Source organism: Pleurodeles waltl, chromosome 4_1, assembly GCF_031143425.1.
Source record: "Pleurodeles waltl isolate 20211129_DDA chromosome 4_1, aPleWal1.hap1.20221129, whole genome shotgun sequence".
NCBI lineage: Eukaryota > Metazoa > Chordata > Amphibia > Caudata > Salamandridae > Pleurodeles > Pleurodeles waltl.
Genome location: NC_090442.1, coordinates 635,907,775 through 635,931,827, shown reverse-complemented (window position 1 = coordinate 635,931,827; position 24,053 = coordinate 635,907,775). Strand labels below are relative to the sequence as shown.

At 43.2% G+C, this 24,053-nt stretch overlaps 1 protein-coding gene across 4 annotated transcripts in view; it reads right to left on the bottom strand.

The window, feature by feature from the left end:
- USP15 (ubiquitin specific peptidase 15) overlaps nucleotides 1–24,053 on the bottom strand; it is a 617,233-nt gene that overhangs the window by 99,688 nt on the left and 493,492 nt on the right. For all 4 annotated transcript variants that reach the window (XM_069229069.1, XM_069229070.1, XM_069229071.1 and 1 more), the window contains one exon: nucleotides 18,798–18,901. In XM_069229069.1, the coding sequence (XP_069085170.1) occupies nucleotides 18,798–18,901 (104 nt within the window). The remainder of the gene's footprint in view (nucleotides 1–18,797; nucleotides 18,902–24,053) is intronic.

Genomic DNA, 24,053 nt, shown 5'->3' with positions numbered 1-24,053 from the left:
TGTCGGTGGGTTCATCTGTAGTATAGCTGTCACCCTTTCCTTTGATATTCTTCTAGACCCTCTCTCAATCAAGTGCCCTAAGTATTTTACCTCTTTCTGACAGTACTGCAGCTTCTTTGGAGACACTTTATGTCAGTTTTTCCCAAATGATCCAGTAAGGCAATTGTGTCATACCTGCAGTCGTCTTTTGTCCTGGACGTAATCAGTAAGTCATCAATGTATTGTACCAGAGTCGAACTGAAAGGCAGTTCTAATGACTCCAAATCCTTCTTCAATATCTGATTGAAGATAGACGGTGACTCAGAAAACCCTTGAGGAATTCTGCACCAACTGTACACCTTGTCCAGGAATTTGAAACTGAAGAGAAATTGGCTGTCCTCATGAAGAGGCACTGAAAAGAAGGCTTGTGACAAGTCTACAACGGTGAACCATTCTGCATCACACAGGACTTGAAACATAATCACTGCTGGGTTCGGCACTATGGGGCAACATTTTACCACAATCTCGTTTATTTTCCTTAAGTCCTGCACAATTCGAACCTTCCCACAAGGCTTCTTCAGACCCATTATTGGTGAATTACATGGGCTGCTCAATACTTCTTTCAGAACTCCTTGTTTCACAAAATCTGCAATTATCTGCGACACCTGAATAAGGACATCTTGTACCATGTGGTACTGCGGCACCTGGGGAAACACCGCATTCCGCTCAACCTGTACTTTAACTGGTTCAACTCCTTTTATCAGTCCCACTTCCTTTCCTGTTAGGTCCCACACCTTCTCTGTCACTGTTCCCTGTAACTCAGCTGGTAAGTCAGTCACTGTAAGCATCAGGAATAAGGTTATCAAAGGGTAATCCTCATTTGCGGTCTCTGTCTCTAACTCTGAGAACTGACCATCATCCCCTTCATCATCACTGTTTGTCTGCACCTCAATTCCATCGTTGGAACAGGTAATTGAACATTTTGTCTTGGACAGTAAGTCTCTTCCCAGTAGGGACACTGGACTAGAATCGCAGACTACAAACTTATGCAGTCCCTGAAAGTTGCCAATCTCAACTTGCACCGGATCTGTGATCGGGTTTGTCAAGTACTGGTTTGCTACTCCTAACACTCTTATGGTACGCCCTGAAAGTGGCAATTTCGGAACCTCTGCACTTCTGACTGTAGAGCGTGTAGCTCCGGTGTCAACGAAGAATGAAACCTTGTGACCCATCACTTTACCCTCTACATAGGGTCCCCTCTGGTCTACTTCTAGGGACACTGAAAGCCTGCACTCTTCACTGTCTGAACTCTCATACGACCATTCATCATTAATTCCATCTTCACCACGTAATGGGAACTGCTGTACTGTATTGTTTTGACTCACTACTTGACCTGTGACCTGCTGAGGAAGCATCACCTGTTGCTGTACCATTGGAGCTAATGGTAATTGCATTTGCTGTCTAGGTACCATGGGAACCTGCTGTTGTACCTGCTGCATTTGTGCTGGTTGAACATGCGGCATTTGCATTTGCTGCATGGGCTGTAGCCCCTGCATCTGAACCATGTTATTCTGAAAGTTCTGATTTTGACCTCTCATTTTTGGACCTCTCACGTTTTGAAATGTACTGACATCAGTGCTTTGTTGAACAACACCATCATGTGCCACATTTGGACATTCCCGCTTCTAATGCCCCACGCATGACATGGTGACATCTTTTTCCTCCCTTGTACGTCATTTTGAACCACAACAGTATTTAAGTCTGGACCGCGATTCACAAAACCTCGACCTCGGCCTCTCGGTTGCGCCTGAAACACGCCATTCCCTTGCGGTTGTTGCTGTATCATCTGCTGGATTCCATTCCCTTGCATACCTGCCTGCGCTGCCCTTATCTGCATCACCATCTCTTTCTCCTTCAATTTTCTCTGCTTCAGCTCAATCTCGTCACTACAGTATTTTGCATACTGCAACACCTCATCAATCGGCTTCGCTTGCCAACAAATCAAATGATTCTTAATCATCTGGCTAACCTCTGGTCTTAGCCCTTCAACAAATCTAAACACAAGATGGTTCATGTCTTTCGGCTCAATAGCCTCAGTGCCACTGTAATGTTTGAACGCTTCCAATAACCTCTCATAGTAAGCATGGATTGACTCTTTAACCTCCTGTGAGGTCCAGTCGATTTTCTGCCAATCTGTTACTTTCGGCGAAACCTTTTGATTCAAAAACTCAATCACTTTATGATAGTATTTCATCACCTCCTCAGATGGTGCTCTGGTCGCTTTATCTCTTGCCGGCTCCTGTGTCGGCCAGTCTACACCTCTCTTGCACTCAAGTCATAAGTCTGGTGGGACAATAATCTCAAACGGGTATTCAAGTCTTCCCAGAGACACTTCGCAAGTTTCACAAACCTGTCTGTCTGCTGATACCACTCTATTGGTTCCTCCCTCAATCTGGGGGAAAGACAGAATGTCTCCCCTGTGAAAGACAGAATGTCTCCCCCGGACCACGGTACATGGACTAAAACCCCCCCAGCTGTTTCTCTTATTGGTAGTATCTTTACTGTCCCAGTGTCTGGTGAGGCTTTAGTCGGACTCGATCCCGGACTGTCACTTTTCTCCTTATCTCTTTTCTTTGCCCATCTGCCTTCCCATTTCTCTAAGGCTCTCCAGATCTGAGCACTCTGCAGTATTTCTTTAAGATGCGCTTTTATTCCGGACGACCTCATATGGTAAACATCTTTAGAGTCGAAGTCTAGTCTGTACCTTCTTTTCAAATGCTTCGTATTCTCAATATCAATATTGTATTTGTCTGCCAGGTTCGCCAACCTCTGATGCACCTTAACCACTTCTTTAGTAAACTTGGGGCACAGATACCTTAGCTCCGCTTCTGTGTATGACTCTAATCTGTTTACCCCTATTGTTCCTTCCACTAGTTCAGCAGCTTCCACACACAGTCTCACAAAGTTCAGGTACTCATCTTTTTCTGACCTTTCTGGCTTCTCTGCAGTTACTGCAGTCTTTTGTGAAGCGTACGTTTTTTCTAGCCACTCATTTAATTGTTGTACCGTAAAACCTTGCAGTGAAATATTCCCTGCATGCATCATTGGCGACTGCGAAGCATTCGTACTTATTGTCTGTGGGGTTAGCACACCTAGCCCTGTCTGTCTCATTGCCTCCAAAGGTGTTTCAACCGGGCTAAGGTCTAACAAAGACCTTGGTCTTTCGACTGATTGCTCTCCCGGGGCCATTAACTGGGGAGTTCCTATGGATCCTCCTCTTATTGCATCTTGGGCCATTACTCTCTGATCACACATACCAGGCTTACCTTGTGCATACAATGGTACCGGGGGACCAACAGTAATTGGTAATGATATGACAGCAGGTGTCTGGCCTGGTCCAAAACACAGCGGGGCAGCAACTCCCAGAGTTTGATTCTCTGAAGCCGGGGCAGGTACTAATGGAGGTCCTGCTGCTGGATTATACCCTGGTATCAGCTGTTGCTGTGACTGGGGCAGCAATTGTGGAGTTGGCTCAATCTGTACTAACCTCGATTTTGTATATATCGGGTCAGGCGGCACTATCAGATTTGTAGTATTCTCTAGTACTGGGACACCTGGATAGATCCTCTGTATCTACGGTGGAGGTTGCAACTGTATCTGCATGTCTGGCGCAGTGGGTACACTGACACCATTCTGTATCAAACCTGTATCACTAGTCTGTACTGTATCAGTAACTCCCTTCTCCTGCGTCTGGTTCCCAGGACCCGCACTGGTGCTCGGGACATTGTTGTCTACCGCATAAGGTGGCAGGCGATCATGTAATAACTGATTTAGGAATTCTTCATTGTCTGAATCATCTTCTTCTATCCAAGACCTCTTAGTCTCTTTGGGCTTATTAGAGTCCCTGTCGGTCTTACAGGTGGCTTTCTTCCCCTGCGTCTCGTCTCCCTGTGCTATTGCTGGAAACAATTTGAGTCAGTCAACTATTCCCCGTCTCCACATTTTGCTCTCATTGTCCCATCTAGCCTCAGCTAAAGTCTTTTCTGCCCTTTTCATTCTCCTCTCGAATTTCTGCTGTCTTTGTTTAATAGCCATTAAATCCCAGACTGCTAAAGCCTCGTAACTGAGCTGGCCTCGGAGGTGGCTTTTGTACACTTAACATCCACCTCAAATTCTATAAATTTCTCGTATTGAACGTTCCATGCTTCGGAAACGCCAAGCATCCCTCCTTTTCTGTCAGTTTGCGCCACTGTTTCATCCACAAGCAAGGCGCGACACCCTTTTCCTCCATGACTATATAAGCTGGAGTAACCTCAGGCGGTGTAGGCCCCCCTTCACTCGCCATAATGTATGCGTCTCCTTTCAGAGCGCTCTTAAAGGCTTTGATCAAATACATTTTTGCGTCTTTCCTTTTGCTTTGTATTTAATCAGGTAGTGACTTTAATTCCCAGGACATTCTTCACCCACCTTTCTCAACCTTTTGCCTCTCATGGACGGCAGCCAATCCGTGCGCGACCCCTCTCGGCAACTGACCTATCTCAGCTCGGCACCACTGACGTTACACTCACACACTGCAGCTGACAAAGTCTTGCGGCTTGTCCGCCCCTCACTGGATTCACACCAAACTAATGCAACATATTGCGAGCACCTTTAACAACAACAACAACAACAACTCAAATTTGCCGGTGTACTACAGGAAGGGTACACAATCGTTTCAGAACTTTACAGAGATTTCACTTGGAGCCTCGGCCGCTACTCTCTCCTTCTCAGTTCCCGCATACGCAAGCAGAATTCGACCCGCAAATCCTACTCTTGACTTGTCAATGGTTTGTCCTAGTGCACTTTAGAACTTGCCAAATCTCCATCGAAGATTTCATTCACACAATTGACTCAAACTCGACTTGTCAACCACGTCCGATTGACCTATTAAACCGCACAAATTACAACATAAGCCCAAGTGTCTCCTACACTTGTCAATGTACTCCGGATTCTTAGACCGCAACGGGTCCGTACATTAACAACCAACCACGTGGATAATTTTGAGCACAAAGCGCCACACTCATATGAAGTTCGCCGACTTCCCTCCTCTCATACTGTGGAGTACGACCACTTCTACTAAAACAACATTTACCTGGCCTAAACACACAAACTTCACAAATCACCTGCAAAATGCATAAGCTGAGCAAGCGCAAATTCTACACCACACATGCTATGACGCCGAGAACATTCCCAACTCACTTAGGCAGGTTCCGAGATCCCGGGAAAGTCATGGTGAATTTAGAAACACATCATACCTCCAATTTGTATTATCTCAGAAAAACAATCTAAACAATAATTCTCCGTCCTAGGGCCCCAAAGGGCCAAATCGTCGCTCTGCTACCAGAAACTGCTAACGTGTCCCTTTATGATAATTTATTACACATCAGGACTCGTTTTAGGCCAATGAATCTTTTGACCCAGCTGAGAGACACCTTAGGAGGAGATAGCTAATCAATATGTCAATCAATACGTCAATAATGTCATCATTGTTTATTACCACAATGCATTTCACTTTAGACAAAGACATTAATCGATTCAAGGCACCACCATGACCTCGCAGTCATGAATAACCACACCAGTTTAGTAGAATGTTTATGAGTTTTATTCCCTATTGGTTACAATTCTAAAAGTAGGTGCGTTAATCTCAAAACCAAGAAACACAATAGAATAGTCACAATATGGCAACTCTGATAAGATTTCATTAAGGCAAGAATCACAAACATTAAAACATAACACAGCGTGAACCTAGATCGATTTTAGCAGAGTGTCATTAACGCATCAGTTCAACAAAGCATAGATTCAGACATTTTTCTATTTGCGTCAGTTTTAGTGAACCCCTGTCCTAACCACTGATTAGCATTGGCATGTTGGGCTTCATGCAAAATAATATGGAACACCAATTTGGAAAACATCTAGCTATGGTCTCTGTCAAAAGTAAGCAGTTGGTACCTAGAAAGGAAAAGCAAACAGACAAATCACAATTGTATTGTCATAGTTACCCTCCAAGGTTTAGATCAGCACTCAGATTCATTCTTCGTCTTCAGGACCTCAGTCTAATCACCATCAATCAGAATTCAGCTCCAGGGCAAAAGGGAGCACTTCCCTCATAAGGAGGTAAAGTGCAAATGGGCAATCTAAGGAAGAGGATGGTTCTAAGTAAAATCAGCAAAGTCACCAAACAGAGTGACAACGTTTCTGGATAAAATCAATAGCATTCCCTACCTAATTCTAAATGGCTCCCCGTGTCATGGGTTTTCATCCCTTTTTCGTAGTACATTCCCCTAAAACTTGATTGGTTGAACATTATGCCCCACTATCTTTTACCCAATTAGAAAATGGATTGTGTCATTTAATCTTTCACCCCATATTATTTTACAAGCTTTTTAATTGGTCCACATGATTAACGTCTTCAGAGGTAGCACGTCTGGTATGATTTCATCCTTCTGTAATTCTTTGCACATCTTTTGGTCAGTAGCTCCATTGTCTTCACCGGTTTAAACAACCTTGTACATTACATTAATCTACACTGTTGCATTTTGTCTAATATTTTCTACAAGCAATGGGGATTTCATGAGAACCGATCTACTATGGTTACATTCAGCTTCTAGTTTGAAGAAAACAAGAGGTCATATCCTTTTGCGAGTCAGCACACTGCACGTTAGGAAAAATACGTTTAATATGAGAGCCAGGCAGCTAAGCTTTGGCTCATGCTAACTTAAGGGCTACAAGGATTTCAACACAAATTCAATAACGCAATCATTAATAATTAGTATAAATCTTATTCAGTATAATAATTCATAAACATTTAGTTAATTTATTAGTCCACCTATAAATTGACGGCCACTCCCCGTGGTCACATTTCAAGTGCACGTTTAAGCAAATTACATTAATCCAATTTCTAAGCGGCATTATCACACATTAGTTTATAAACATTTCAAGTTAATATAGATTATATAAGCTACGCTCTCTCATATGCATGCCTTGTGCTTGCCTTACTGAAGAAAATGTGTACAGGAAATCATGACGCATCGAGTAGCCACACCCATTAAAGGGAAAACCACAATTATTAAAGAAAATGAGTCTATGAATGCACATGGAAAAGAAAGAAAACAAGCAAAGGAAGCAGCTTTTGTAGAAAAACTTGTTTGTTTTAGTGTACACTTGTACTATGGCAAATACATATACATTTTACAGTTGGAAAATTGGCCGGCTCTAGGCCAATCAAAACAAAATAAAAAATGGATGTCACTGCAATTACACCGCCACCATGTTTTTTAAACTCAACTTGCAGTTTAAACATAGAATGGGAGGAATGGGTGGATATGTTCGACAATTGTTTTGAGGCACTAGATGGGAAAGCATTTATACTTATCAGAAAGAGAGCGATTCTTCTTAGTACCTCAGGAAAAGAGGGGCAACAGTGAATAACGATGGTCAACCTAAAGAGATTGTGAATACTAAAGCCCGGAAAAGACTAGTGATGAGATTTGCAAAAGAGACCAATGTTGTGATGAGAAGGTATAAGTTCTATACAAAACCACAGAGGGTTGGTGAATCCTTAAATGATTTCATTACAATGTTACGCGAAATATCAGCCAAGTGCAGATTTGAAGCATCGGCTGGGGAAATCAGTTTATTGTTCAATGCAAAAGTAGGAAAATGCAGGAGCGTTTATGGGCTGCTAAGGATCCATCTCTGAAGGATGCAAATGGGATTGCAAAATAGTAGAAGAATCGGAGTACTGTATGAAAGAGATGGAGCGTAGGGACATTAAAGGAGACACCAGGGGAGAGAGCGAGGCAACTGCAGTGGACAAAGTAGATGAAGTAGCGACAACGTCCAAGAGGAGCTCGAAAGGAGGAAAGAATTTTTCAGGAAATGAAAATGTTGGCAATAAATCTACTAATAGGATGTGCAGCAAGTGTGGGAGTAATTATCATAATTCTGAGTCAAAAAACTGTTTTGCTATTGCGAAAGAAAGCAGGCGGTGTGGCCACAAAAAGGCACTTTGCCAGGATATGTAAGGAGGTTGGCAAGGGCAAGGTGGAAGTGTTGACAGTGGAAATTTCTAATGCAGACCATAATCCACACCCAGATACAGTTTTATATGTAGGTGCATCAAACAGTGAAGACAGGAGGGATACTGCAGAAAGTAGTGTATGTACAGACAAGTGTCTTGTTTGGAGGGAGGAGAGGGCAAGGAAGTGGGTCTAACAGTGAAGACAGGAGGAAGAATAGTGGGAAGGCAGAATTTACCATTCTGGACTAAAGAAGTGGAATTAATGGTAGATTCTGGATCAGTGTATACTATTGTATCCAAAAGTTTATTCCTAAAAGAGTGGACCAATGTGAGATTGTTACTGAAAGATACTAATCCAGGAGGGTAACAAGGTGAACAGATAAACATTATAGGGTATACGCATACATATATTGAGTTCAAGAGCAAGCATGTTAAAGGTAATGTTTACCTAGCAGAGTCGAGGCCACCAACATTAGGTTGGTTTCACCAATATGACCATCACAGAAGAACTCATCCACATGCAGCAGTGGAAGTGATGGTGGTGGACAACTTAACAGTGGGTGGCATAGTGGAACGTGCAAATGAAGTATTCACAGAAATGTTAGGGCAATCAAAAGGGTATAAACATTAAATAAAGCTCAAACAAAGAGGCATACCGGTCTAACACAAGGTCAGGAGGGTTCCAATCATAGTAAGGGAGTAGATAAAAAAGATAAATGCTGGACAAAATGTTGGGCAATAGCATTATTAAACCCCTTGAGGTATCTCCATGGATTTCCCCAGTGGTGATCACAGAAAAAAGCAGATGGTAAATTGCGTTTTTGCGTAGATTTGAGAAGTTTATTTCAGAATACTGTCTAAGATACCGTCCTGCTACCAAACATCACTAAGCTAATCATACTGCTGGGAGGAGAAAAGTATTTCTCTAAATTAGACTCGCAGCATATGCACCACCAAATTCGTCTTAATGATTCCTCTTGATTGAAACCCTTGACTGCTTTCATTACCATGAAAGGTGCTTTCCAAGGAATGGGCCTTTCTGTTTGTAATGTTGCCGTGATGTGGTATTGGAAGCCATTTTATTTGTCTGGTAAAGTTACTACACTCCCTAAAATTAGCCAAGGTCAAAACAGGCCCCTTTAATCTCAGAACCAATACACATACACAGAGGCACCCGTCAGATGCCTGCTCTCCCTCTGCTCTGGCAATACAGCCACAGGCCCTTCGTGAGTGGGGTGGCTAATGGGGCACTCCCTGGGAGAAGGCACACATATCTTCTTACTTTATGCAGAATATCTGCTTCTTTATCGCTGAGATGTGTAATCAATTCATGCCACAATCGATCAGTTGTTATGCTGAACTTTCTGGCCTGAGGGTCAATTGGGCAAAGTCATGATGGTTCCCATTCACACCATCCATCCCAGACTTCATCCTCAAAGGGGCCAAATAGCTTGGCAACCCACTATGTTTTGGTATTTGGGCATCCGGGTTTATCACTCACCCCTAGTCCTGTTAGATGAAAATCTCACACGTCACCACTTAGGTCCCAGACACTTCTGTTGAAGGTAGGGTGCATAGCAATCCTCAAGATGGTAGCGCTCCCTGAACTTGTATATTATTTCACCAACCTTCCCATTTACATCTTGCCATCTTTTTTCACTCCTTTGAGATTTCAATGAGAGACTTCATTTAGAATAAGTTCTGATGCGGAGTGGCCCTCCTGAAACTCTACCTACCTACGGATCGTGGAGGCCCTGCTGTACAAAACGTTGAACAATATCACCTTGCATCTCAACTCCAGTGGGTGGCCAAATGGTTTGTGGGTTTACAACTGGCTGAGACTGCCACAACACTACCTGCCTGGACTCTTTCCCACATCCTCCACCTGTTCCACCTTTGCTCCAGGATACCCACACCTGATGCCACCATCCTGAAAGCGGCAAGCTGCTCCTTCAGGCCAATGCCTTTATATTACATGATCCTCAACTCCCTAAGTTCTAGCAATGGCCTTATTTGGTACACCCAGAGAGAAGGCACTACTTCATCAATGGAGCAGGCTGTTTGGCATGCTGTAGGCATACACACCCTGGGAGAACTCTATCAGGAAGGAATTCTTCTTCCCTATGAGACCTTGATGGAGGAAGAATGTCTACCCCCTGGTCACTTCTTCCTTCACAACTCCTTGATCAGAACACTGAGGAACAAGTGCGGTGACATGACACAAGAACACCAAACACATCTCACCATGCAGTATCTTCAAGTGATCGGGTCAGGCAGACTCTTTATCCACTGGTTCTCTGACTCACTATTTGTTCACACCGTGCCATCGCTCACATCTCTCCGCCGTCAGTGGGAAAAGGACTTGATCCACCCATGCACAATCAAGGAGTGGTCTGCTTATTGGAAAGTCCAACACAAATTCCCTGTAATACTCGTTTCAGACTTATCCAATATTACGTTATCCACAGAGCCTACCTTACGCCTTCAAAAATCAACAGTTATTTCTATAGCACTGATGCTGTCTACCCTTGTTGCTATTTCATTGATGCAGACATACTTCACATGTTGCGGGCCTGCCCATACCTCCATCAATCCTAGCAGGGAGTCACATCACAGCTCTTCATTGCACAAGGCATCCTACACTACACACAAGAGTTTTACCTCCTGGGTCTCTATCACAGAGACAAGAAACACAGGGCCACCTCCCACTTCCCAGACCTAGGCTTTCTGATAGCTAAATGTCACATTAAAAGGAGATGGAAATGACATGAACCTCCAGCCCTTGTGGCCTGGACACAATCCCTTATCACACTGGCCCAGGTGGAAAGTGTTGCCCCACACAGGGAAGATAACCTGGGGCTACATAAATATCCAACAGAGTCCAGCTGGTGTGTGATTCTGACAGATCTTCAGATGGCCACGCAGTCCATCCCTGATACACCAGGTAATTCATCAGCGAATGGGGAAAGTTGCCAGGGACGTTTAAGGATCCATTTAATCACAGGATCTTGATGAGATGCATGGCCTTCCCCTATGCACTCTATTCCTGCAATTAGAATTGTTGTCATGTCATATCCTACTCACTTTCATGGTCTCCTATCTAAAAGTGATGAGGGTTGCTGTGTGGGGGACGGGGATGGGCTCAGGCATCTTCTTAGTTTTTCTTTACCCTTGTTTTATTATCAAATTGAACTGTTGCCCTCTGTAGCAACTGCTGTTGATTCTTCCAATACCCAAACGGACAAGCACTGTACTTAAGCTCACCTAAACTTGCTCTTATCCTGGAAGCCATGTGTGCCATTGTATCTTTGTTAGATTATGCAACTCACTGTCTCATACACTCTACTGTACTCGCCTGTAATCTAAGGGGAAATTGTAATGACTATATAATTGCATTTATGATTTGACTGTAAGCGCGACTCTTTAAAACCTTCCAGTTCGCAAGAATGCCGTTCGTTCTGCCATCAGAGGATAGTGTCTTCCAAAAGGATTGTATGTGAGGAATTCAAGGGTTTAAAAAATGTGATCTATTTCCAGGATGACATATTGATATTTAGCTTCTGTGTGAGTACCCATAACAAAAGCTTTGAAGGAGGCACTGGGCAGACATGCAGAGGGACGTTTAGCTTTCACACCAGGAGAAATGTGCGTTCCTGGTCCAATTGGGTACTTGAAACACACACTGTCACTGAAAGGAGTGAAACCAAAAAATACTTGCTTGCAGCAATAAGACTGGTGCATATTCCACACAACAAAGACCTGCTACAGACCCTTTCTAGGACTTATAAATTATTATTCAAAATTTGTTAAAAATATTGCCAGCAAAACTAAGTGCCTGAAAGCATGAAAAGAAAGGGGATTGATTTCTAATGGGGTGCTGGGCAATACAAATGTTTTGATAATACAAAGAAAGATTTGTGAATCAAGCATCCTTGTACTGCTTCATATCAATAGGAACACAATTTTAACGTGTGATGCCAGTGACACTGGCATTGGTGCAGTGTTATGGCAGAAGGTTGGCCAATCTGAGAGAACTGCTGCATTGCATTTGTGCTCCTTGACTACTGTTGTGCTTCCATACTCTGTTATAGAGAAGGAGACTGTAATACAGTGACTGGGGATAGCAATGTTTCCGACATGGCCCCGAAGGATGTACCTTGTGTGGAATCCGGCAACACTCCAGTAACCCGCACTGACGTCATTCCGGCATCCTATGGACCGAGAAAAACAGTAGTCACAATGGGAGTTTAAAGGAGCGTGGCACAAGAAGGAAGTGTCGACTGGAGGCCGAGAGGCAAAGGACCCGCAGAGTGGAGACCAGAGCGGCTGCCCGAAAACTGAGGATGTGGCGGAATGGAGACAAGGAGGGAGGCGGCTTGCGTGCAGACCAGATGGGGACCGGAGGAAGCACTCTGAGTCAAAAGCACATGTCCAGCTGTCCCAAGGAGCAGGAGGATGCTGTGGCACCTCACACTGCGACCCAGGAGGGTTGCAGCCTCAGGCATGTGTTGGGGCTGGGTCCAGCAAAATAAGGAGGTAGTGGGGGGTCTGAAGGGCACACATTAGTGCACAGTATTTTTATTTACCAAGTGTGCATGTTTTCAGTCACCACGTAGAGTCACTGGCATAAGGTAAAGGCCACATGAAGAGTGAAATGTGAGTGATACAGGGACAGGGAAATCAGTCAAACACTAAGCAGGCAAGTAGTGAGGTACAAAAAGGAAGCACCTAGCCCTGGGTACATCTTGCCTAACTAAACGCCAATACTTTCTTTATTCCGACGCTGCTGGGACCACTTTTCCATCCTTGCCCAGAAAGGATGGCCGAGACAGGACACCTTAAGGCAACTCAAAGATATTCGGTCTTAAAATACAGGAGAAAGTGGAGACACCAGAAAATGGAGCAGTCCACAGATAGAAGGACTTTTGTTTTGGGATCACTACTTACCTTTTACAACAATAATAATAATAATAATAATAATAATAATAATAATAATAATAATAATGAAAGTACCTGAGAACTCCCACTGCAGTATCAGACTGCCTGTTCCTCCCAGGGACCTATACCAGAGAGACCATGGCAGCAGCTTGGGGTGTGGACCATTTTAGGACATATGACTGAGACATCAAATTACTCTTCGTACTAACCATAATCCTCTGTTGAAGATTTTCTTCCCTGTGGAACTCGAAAAGGTTTAGCAAGGCTTGCGAGACTGGCTTCATGGTTTCAAGAATACAGTTTCATCATAGCATATATACTGGGATGGGGGAATGTTCAGGCCAATTGCTTGTCTCTGAAGTTGTAGACAGGTGTGTGAAGGAAGGTGGGGGAGCGTGGATTATGTGGTCCAGTGGAACCGGAGAGCAGCTGATACGCTAGTGTGGTCTCACGCCATGGAGAATCATGAGGTGTTAAAGGCAGTATAAGTGATGATCAAAAAAGGAGGGGGAAGAGAGCCCCTTAACCAATATGCTGAGGCTTTCAACAAACTGTTGGATGGGTTGTCAGTAGTGGCTGATCAAATGATTGTGCGAAGGGATACAATTGTACCACCCAATGACATCTGGAAAAGACTGTTTGAGATAGTGCATAAAGGACATCTTGGCCAGACAGTAACCAAATGGTGGAGAATTGAGTTTTGGTGGTCGGGCATGGCCAATGATGTGGTGTTGTGGGTTGAACAGTGTGTGGAAAGCAAGGAATGCAAGAGGAGATTGAAAGTGGGTGCCCAAGCAGATTTAAGCAATATTCAAGATCCTGGTCGGGTATGGCACAGTGTGTGTCTTGTGTCAATAGATGTCGACTCTAAGTGGATGATTGTGCGGTTCCTTCCTGTGATTTCCACAAAGATCACAACTGGTGAGAAAAAAAGGCTTTCCTGCAGCATTTATAACTGATAATGGAACTCAACTGACTTCCTACGAAATGAGATAATTTTTGTATGTCTTTGGTGTCAAGCACTCACGCACTGTACTTTACCATCCCCAAGGCAATGGGATCGTGGAGAGGCCCAACCAAATGGTTAAGGGCACATTAGAATTGGCCTTAGTCAGTAAGTTGGACATTGAGGAAGTTGTTTCAGATTTTGTTTGTGCATACCACACCACAAAAATGCTACCACTAAAGTGGTGCCCTTTTGTGCCCTGAGAGGGAGGACACCCACAACTAAGCTGTTTTCATCATGGATTATAGAACTGATTGAAAGAGAAAATGGGACAATAAATGGTGGGACTGTGGTTCCTACAAGGCCTAGGGCTGTTAAGAGCAAGGGAACGAACAATCCTGGTGATTCGGTCAAAGTGAGGTTAAGACACATCAAAAGGGGATTGAGCAAGTTCCATTGCCTATTTCAAGTGAAGGAAGTACATCAATGTGGTGTTTGTCAATGGGGATAGATAGAATCTCTCTACAGTGGCAAAATATTGTTCTGCTGACAGTGAGGAAGACAAACAAATGAATAAAGAAAGTAGTGTTGGTGTATATGGTATGGATGCTTGTAATGGATACAAGTTGGCACAGGATCATCAGATTTTGGGGAATACAAGATTGAATGGCATTCTGAGAGCTATAGGGCCAGGAGGAGACAACTTAGGAAGTTACAGAGTTTTTTATGAAGAGGTCATATAAACACCATGTAGGCAGAGACCACTAAGAATCCTGAAGTCCCAAAGTTACTTGCAAGAATATGTGTGTTAATCGAAACTATTTTTACATGAAAACAGTTTTCTTACATGTGGTACGTGAATTAGTGTCACTGATGTTTCTGTGTTATTTTGCTCAGTAGATGAAAAGTTATACTGTTTATGTTTATCAGTTTTTGCTGTTCAATTGGTTTTCCTATGCTTTTAGTGCTTGTAAATATTCTATATATTTATACATTTCAGTTCTTCACCCTACGTTTCAGGCACATACATTCTTCACCAAGCATTTACTTAGCAGTGTGAAGAAAGTGAGATGTTGTGATCTCACTTTGCTCTATATCATCACATGGTAGCGGTTAGTGGAATATTTACGTCCAACAAATCTGATGTCATGGTGCTCTCAGAATTCAGGGAGAACTTAGCGAGACTGGCAGTGGCTGCTTGCTGGTGAGAAGGACACCATGTAATGAAGAGCTGTGAACCTAATAAGCCTTTTTACAAGTACTGATGGCGTGGTGGACCCCGATTACAGCAACCTGCAAGTCTTTGCCACCATCATAGTGCTGATCAAAGTACTTGCAATGGTTTGACTAACATGCAACAAAGCACAATGGTTTTTCAGTTTAAATTTGTTTCTACAGTGTGCATTTTGTTCACTATAAAAGTTACATATCTTAAAAAGATAAGGAGTTAAAACAATTGCACCAAGACTCTATCATACCTAGAATGAGACACTATTTCTCTTCAGGTATATTGTGTGGTCTGCAAAGGAATGGTTAGAGGTTGAATGAACTTTGATTAAAATTGTATTAAGATTTCCTTGAGAGAGAGTAAGCCCATCTCTCTGAGATAAAGATGGTCTGGGCAACATAAATGAAGGAGATGAAAATCATATTTCAAAGCCCTAGCCCTCTGCTTCTCCAGTTGGCCTGGAATATGTCCCTTGATTTGAAAGCAAGGATGATGTTTTGCTCACTAGAAAATCTTTTGTTAGTGCTTTAGGAAGGTGCCTGACCGGGGCCTGCTGGAGAAGGTTATAGCTGATGAGAACCTCACTTAGGTTTTATTTCCTTGCTGTGAGTGGAATGGATAGAAATAAGCCTTGACTTTCAGAAGTTCTTGGCTATCTACTATTTGATTGTCATGGAAGCAAATTGTGATGTTGCCCCTTGATGGGTCTTTGCATACTACTTCTCAAGCACTGGGGGATATTGTGCCATATATAACGTAGTAGTTGGTAAAAGCCTGAACAATTCAGAACAATGTCTTTTGTGAGCAATAAAGGTCTTGTATTTTTTATGTTTTATTTTATGGGCATGGTCCATCAATAGGATTTATTGACTCTTGATTAGTATGAATTCTGCATTTCCTTTTCAGATTATCTGAGTTGTGTCTGGTTCAATAACACTTTGGAATAAACTGATTCATCATTGGGAAAGACTGAGGAGCGTGGAAGGAAAGCTTCTTAAAGAATCTCAGATACTCTCGGGAAGGGGAGTTTGATAACTGAGTGTCAAGAGGACCAGTTTACAGTGTGGCTTAATTCCAAGTGTCATGTACTGATTCATGATAATGCTTTTTTGGTCACCCTTTCACCCCACTGTGCAGCAGGGACGAGCACAGACTGAGTGAAAATCAGCCAGAATCAATACTCTAATTTTCTTCAGCAAAAATGCTCTTTAGGTTTTGTTAAAGGAGCAAGACAGTGAAACAAAGTCTTCTTAGATGAGTATATAAATCCATGAGACCTTAAACTGTTGAACTTTATTCATCTGCAACTGCAGCAGGTGTGGCCATCACTGACTGCCACACGATTTGATCGTACAAGTAAAAATAAACATCTCTCTAACAAGATTTTTTAGCAATATCAGCAGACCACTGCAAGGTTGAAAGAGCTGCAATTTATTTGTTGTTTACAGAAAATCCCCAGTGTTTAGATACATAATGCTTTTTGACCAACATGGTCTTGATGAACAGGTTACTTACCTTCGATAACATCTTATCTTTTAGAGACTTTCTAGCTGCAGATTCCTTACCTTACAATATTGCCCAGGCGTCAGGCTGGACCTAGATCTAGCACGCAAGTAGGTGGTGGTGTTCGGGTCTGCAAGGGCATAAAAAAACTGAAGCACCAAAAAAAAAAAAAAAAAAAAAAAAAACTTACCTGGGCATCCACAAAATTCCATCCCAAATATTAAAAAAGAAAATAAAAACAACACACACACATCCCAGAAATACCTCTGCATGCACGCAGGCAGACCCACAGCATCCCTACACAAATCTAAGGTCAAATGTAACCTATAAGGGGAGCTATGTATAAGCACAGATTGTTTACAGGACAACTGTAGTCACTCTAAAGCACCTATAGAGAGATTCACATCCCCAACTTTATGCTGTGAGACTCTGGGATAAACAGGCTCCAGCATTCATGCAGCAGCTATGTCAAGAGGAACAAAGGCATATAAAACACATACACCCAACTGAAGATCATCATTTACACAAATGGCTTCATCCCTCTGCCTCCATATGCATCTTTTGCACCCTCTCCGCTATCAAACTCTTTATGGGAGGTACAAAATAAGAAACTGTATGGGTTTACTACGTCTGATTAAAGTTCTTTATCTTCAGAGTAATGGATGGCGAAGGCCCACACAGTAACCATAGGTACTTCAGGAAAGACACTTTTTTGTGCAGGTTGGGTCAGGTATCCATACACTCAGTGGACCTAATGGTAGAAATATTTGAGACTTCTGTAAAACAATAACTCTCCTGTATGAGGGCAATGTGAGAGAAAAGTCACAGGTGTGGAAAAATTGCAGAATTACACAAGAACTACATTTCAGTGTCATTTCCTGACAATGTTCTTAGATTTCTTAGAGTTTAATCAAGTGTTTGGGGGGGGGCAGAGCTCTGATGTGCAACTCTGCAAATAAGGTGTCACCACATTCAGAATACCAGAGATCTGTCACACTGTTCGAATGAACCCAACATTTCATAAGTGCTTCTGCAGTTCACTAACCATATGAAAATCTACACACATTTTGTGGGACATACAAGGCACTTCCTTTTTAAATGATATAGGTCTTGTGAATGTTTGTACGTAAAACAGCAAATCAGTGGGAAAGACTGCAAGAAATATTTATGTTTCACAATATCTTCAGTGTGTAAACAAATACTGAAGCAGAGTTGAATCCAGAATAATTTCTAGGGTTAACATCCACTTTCCTGGTGGGAAGCTTCAAAATGGAATAGCAAGAATAGAATTCCTGGTGTTCTAACATGTTTGAGACTATATAAATACTGATTTCTATGTGTCTTGACAGGTCAAAGGGAATTACAAAAAGTTGTTTTTTGCAGGGGTGCGGTAGACTTTGGCAACAAAGTTACCAGAAAGGTGGACATTTTGATCATACTGAAGTGGCCTCCTACCAGAATTTGAGGAGTGGGCCCTGCCTATCGATGACAAACTTCTTGGTCTCCTAACTGGCAGGAGATGAGGAAATGTCTACAGGTTCTGTTTTATTCTTGCAAATACCTTGGTTGAGATGGCACTGATCATCCAAGAGTTCAACAACACATTTGTTTCAGTGAGATTCTGCCATAAAATAGAAAGTGACTGTTTTATAGAGCAATGTACTGATAGCACAGTACTGAAATGTGTCTATTATGACATTCAACAAATACATTTGTTTACTTGACGCTTGAATGTTATGCTGTAGTTCATGGTTTAGCCATTTTTAAGGAAATCTAAAATAAGAACTGCATGCAAAAACCCTTTAAAGCAAAACCCATAGGCCAATAGCAAACACATTGAAAAAAATATCGAAGCACAGGAGTGAATTAAATTATCTTACTGCTTAAAAACAAACAGATGTCATCCTAATTAGGGCCACTGGTGGCATGCTAGTTAAAGGATACAATGCACATTTTCAGCTTCTGTATCTAAATAACTGGGAGGGGTGGAATGGTAGATGAGGGGGTGATAGTTCTTATATAAACAACAGAGCTGATTATGATATTATAAAACTGAATCTATACCCCACGTACAGAGAGTAGTTTTACAGTAATGACTCATTACCACTTAATAAGACATAAAAAGACATCAAAGAGGAACTTACAATGACCTCCTCCCATTCCTCCATAATGGTTTGACACAGCAATCAAATTATAACGGCTAGGTCCAGCATTTGGATTTATCAGGAATTCAGCCATGTCCAAGTCACTGTAAAAAGAAAACAAAAGACTAAGAATGTACTTTTAAATTAATCGATCCCATCATTATAAAAAGGTACTTAAATACCACCAAGGCACACATGCTCCCAAATTCAATAACACATATAGTAAGAAATCAATAATAACAAAGTGACATGCAGTCCTTTACTGGTATACTACAGCTTTGGTATCCTTGCAAAAGCAGTGGCCTTTGGGTGCCAACGTGGTCCACGTGAACCATATCATGGTGTGAAGGCTGTAGCAATGACAATTTATATTTTTAACCAAAAACAGTATTTCACTAGAATGGCTACTCCAAAAGATAGATGCCCACAAAAATTGTCTTGCAAATCAATATGACCCGGAAATACTTTTCAAGAAATGTTTAACTTAATAATAAAATGAGACTTCAGATTTTCAGGTTCCCTGAAAGCACCATCCCAAAATGTATTCTGTTCGAGGTGACCTAGAAGAAAAACATGTAAACACTAGTTCAGTACTCTTCCTAAAACAGTATTGGGAAGGGTCAGTCAGGTGTATGAGCAAGACAGACAAATGCTGAAGAACTAGGGCCACAGCGACAAACTTTTCTGTGGTAAGAATTAATCTTCCTCATATTCACAAGCATACAATCCTAATTACCAAAAAGTATAAAAATAATGGTTGGATGAATTTTGTTGAAAAACCTTGGTAAATAAGGAAAAGAATCATGGGAGGTGACCAACACGCGTCCAAGCTGGCATAAAAATACACAACTGTGAACATAAACATACCAAGTCTAGTAGGGTAGGAATCCCCAATTCACAACTGTGTACATAAGCATCTCATGTCTATTAGGGCAACCACTTTTGGCTTTCTGTGTGCAGATTAAGTTTGCCTCCCCTTTTAAAAGCTGTGTTCAAATAAATACAAAAAACTTCCACCCTGATACTTGATTGAAAACTGTCTGATCTACAACAAGTACTATTTTTATGAAGATCATATTCAAGGGCGATAGCAGCCTCTAAAAAATAACACAAGGCCGTAGCTCACTTGCACTTTTTTGGAAAGTGACTGGTCAAATAGCTGGATGCTCTTCAGACACCTACGCGACAAGACAAGCCTCCCTGAGCTGCTTCTCGCAAATTCACCATCAGCCGACATCTGCTAATTTAAAAAGCTGGGATGCCCCTTCTGTTGCAGGGAGAGAGCAGACAGTAGAAGAGCTCATCCATGTGAGGAGGCAATAAGGGCCTTGGTTAAATGGTGCTGTGCGTGCTGACAGACGGCAGCAGCTGCGAGCGCGGTGCACCACCAGGGAAAGAATCCTAACGGCACAGACAAACTTTACTCATCCCGAGGGTGCTGGCCTGTGCAGTGCGTGCACCTAGGACTGCATTCGAGCGGAGTGTGCTCCTCACCCTCTCCTTGCTATCACCGCGCCTGTAGCCAAGGTAGGCTGTTGACTGCCCCGTTGCCATTGGTGTGTTTGGTTCTGACCTGTGGCCCCTCCGGTGCTGATCTAAACTCTTCAGATCGGTGCCCTGAAGTCGCAGGTACTTACCTGCAAGCTGTTTCTTTCTAAGTGCCCCCTGTCTCCATAGGATTCCATGGGGTGCCCGACATCACCCGGCTGGTCCCGTGTTGCTGGTGGTACACCCTGGGTGTCTTTCTAAACTTTGCCTTGTGGACACCTTAAGCTCCTGCAAGTTGTTTTTTTCACTTTTCCTCCCCTAGGACTGCATTGCTTTCCATAATAGATTGCACTGTATCCACTTTTGAAACTTAGAAGTCTAACTTACCTGTAAACTGTTTTACTTGTACATTCTAAACAAAGTGTATTTAATACTTGAAAGTGATGCATTCTTGAAACTACATACCTGCAACAAAGATCCTTTTAGTTTTAGAAATAAAGTAACAAAGTATATTTTTGATACATAAAACAACTGGCCTGGAGTTAGTCATTGAGTGTGTTCCTCATTTCTTGACTGTGTGTACAACAAATGCTCAGCACTACCCTCTGATAAGCCTAACTGCTTGACCACACTACCACAAAAGACAACTTTAGTATTATCACTCGACTCTGTGCACACTACACCTTACTTTGGTATAATATACACAGCACTAGCTTCCTAAAACCCCCTCTTCAAGGGGGTGCTCTACACTCCCTACTGCCGGAGGAGTCAGGCCCATTAAAGAGAGAGACCAGGACACCGGGTCCAGGCTCACAGGTGAACCGGCTGCTGTATAGGAGGAGACGATCCATGAAAAATAGCTGGGCCAGGCGATAGCGGGCCCAACATTACAGGACATTCTTCAGGCCTCTGGGGATGCACTCGACTCTGTGCACACTACACCTTACTTTGGTATAATATACACAGAGCCAGCTTCCTAAAACCCCCTCTTCAAGGGAGTTCTCTACCACTTCCTACTGCCGGAGGAGTGAGGCCCATTAAAGAGAGAGACCAGGCGATAGCGTGCCCAACATTACAGGACATTCTTCAGGCCTCTGGGGATACACTCGATTCTGTGCACACTACACCCTACTTTGGTATAATATACACAACGCCAGCTTCCTAAAACAGAGAGGGTCACGGAAGCGGAGCACCTAGTGGCGGAAATACCATGATTCGGATCTTGGAGACTAGAGCTGAGGACAGCGAAAACAGATCGTGTAGGAACAACATGCGAGTTATTGGCATCCTGGAGCGAGCCAAGGGTACGAATGTGGTGGCCTTTCTTGAGAACTGGCTGTGGAATGAGGTGGCTCTGGAGGGCCTGTCCTCCTTTTACGCACTTGAACGCGCGCATAAAGAACCTTCTTGTCTGCCTGCACCAGAAGTGCCGCCAAGACCAGTGGTTGCCAGATTATTGTATTATGGGATCTGGACTACATTCTGGCACAGGCCAGAGCTTGAGGAGAGCTCAAAATAGAAAACAGCAACATTATGATTTTCCCTGACTTTACAAAAGAGGTTAAGAAACAACAATCATAATTTCAAGAAGCCAAGAAGCAACTCCGAGCCTATGGCCTACAATATGCCATGTTGTTTCCAGGCAAGATGGGAGTGGTCACACCTGAGAGGGTACAATTTTTTCAGTCTCCTAGCGAATTGAGGGACTGGTTGGAGGCTAACCCACAAACCGGGCCGAGCGGTCACAAGCGGTGACGTACACCCCCAACGTCCAAATCAACGACACTTAGAAAGACGGCCCTGTCCACAGGTTCCACCGGACACAGAGGCAGAGAGAGAACATTGATGAGCACTTGTAGCCGTGGCAGCAATGAATAGGGAGGACGGCAGCCCTGTGCCTTCCCCGGACCTGGGGGCTGCTGGGCACTCTGCTGTCACATCTGACTCCGGATCAGAGGCATCTAGTGACCCACTACCTGTACTCATGCCATGAATAGCTGATGACTTCAGCTAGAAATTTGAGAAAACTCCCAATTACTGTAAAGTAGAGAGCCACTGGGTCCACGAAGACCACCGTAGAGTGTTGTTGGTTACCATAACGCATTCAGCCCCCTAGGGCTGCAATTTCTATTATGTCACTTGTATGTAGGCTGTATGCCGGAGGCATGGCAGCAGAGTCAGGCACCATCACCTCCCCTCCCCCCCCCAAACGCTGCATGATTAGATGGAGGTATATTTGCAACTGCACCTGTTCAGAGTTTTGCTGAATATTTGGATGAGTGGAATTGTGCTGCTTGTCCTGGGGAGTCGGAGTTGGAAAGTTTATGTTTATGTTTTTGTGAAAGAGGGAATTATTGCATGCAGAGCCTTGACCATCTACCTTATGTCTTTGGTGGGGAGGGGGGACCTGCTGATGTGGAAATTAACCCTGAAGCAGGGATTAGAGGGCCACTTCAAGCATGTCAAACGGCTACCTCCTTGAATTATAAAATGCTCACATGGAATGTAAAGGCAATGACCAAACATCAAAGTATTCTCCCATCTCATTAGACGGGGTGTTCAGATAGAACTTCTCCAAGAGTCCCACCTTGACGTTAAGGAAGGACTAGCATTACACCGCAAATGGAGAGGACAAGTATATTATACAACATAATCTGCATATGCAAGGGTGGTCCTCGTTTGGGTAAAACCCACGGTTCCATTTCAACATACTCTATCCGTAACTGACCCCATGGGACACTATGTAGTGGTAACAGGGAGACTGGATAGCCATGAGGTTACAGTATGAAATATCTATGGCCGAAATACCGACTAAACAGCCTTCTTGGTCACCCTGTCTACCCACCTGGCCCCGTATTTGGCAGGTTCAGTTATACTGAGTGGAGACTTCAATTGCATGGCGCACTCTGCCGGTAGAAACACCACGCCCTTCCTCCCCCTCTTAGATTAATCAGTTTACCACAGCACCAGGGCCTTTACCGCTTGGCAATTGGAAGGGGCCTTATCGACTCATGGATAGCTCATCATCCCAGAGAACATGATTACCTGTTCTAGTCCCCTCTCTATGAGCTTCAGGTTTGCTTGCACACTTTTTTGTGTTCGCCTGATAGTCATGAGTGAATATTGGACTCTGAATATTTAACTAGGACTATATCAGACCACAATCCACTACTGCTAAGCCTACACTGGAGCCGATCCTGAGCTCCCAACCCTACATTGGAGGCTTAAACCTGAATCATTGGAAGACCAAGGTTTCTGAGACACCATTGGTACTGCCATAAGAGCCTATTTCGAGACTAATGAGGGGTCTATCCCATCACCAATAACATAATATGAGACATTTAAAGCAGTGCTCAGGGACTGTTGTATTTTTGTGGCTGATGTGGTATGTGGTACACTGATGCAGGATATTACGGCGGCGGAAAAGTAGCTAAGAACACTGGTACAGAGCAGACCAGGCAACCCAGACCTCTAGACTAAAATCTTGGAGGCCAAGGGAAAAGTGGCAAAAGGGGTGGAAAGATTACAATGTTTTGATTATAAGAACTACATGGTCCAGGCACACACGGAGGGAGAATGTACTGGTTCACTCCTGGCGTGGCTGGCGAACCCCACTAAAAGGGGATCAGTTAGAGTGAAGCTTCAAATCGCCCAAAACCGCAAGGTTTACTGGCAGGCTGATATCAATCAGGATTTTTTCTTCTACTATTCTAAATTATATCACAGTTCTGCTACTGCTACGGTTATGGATATCTGAGAGTTCTTGTC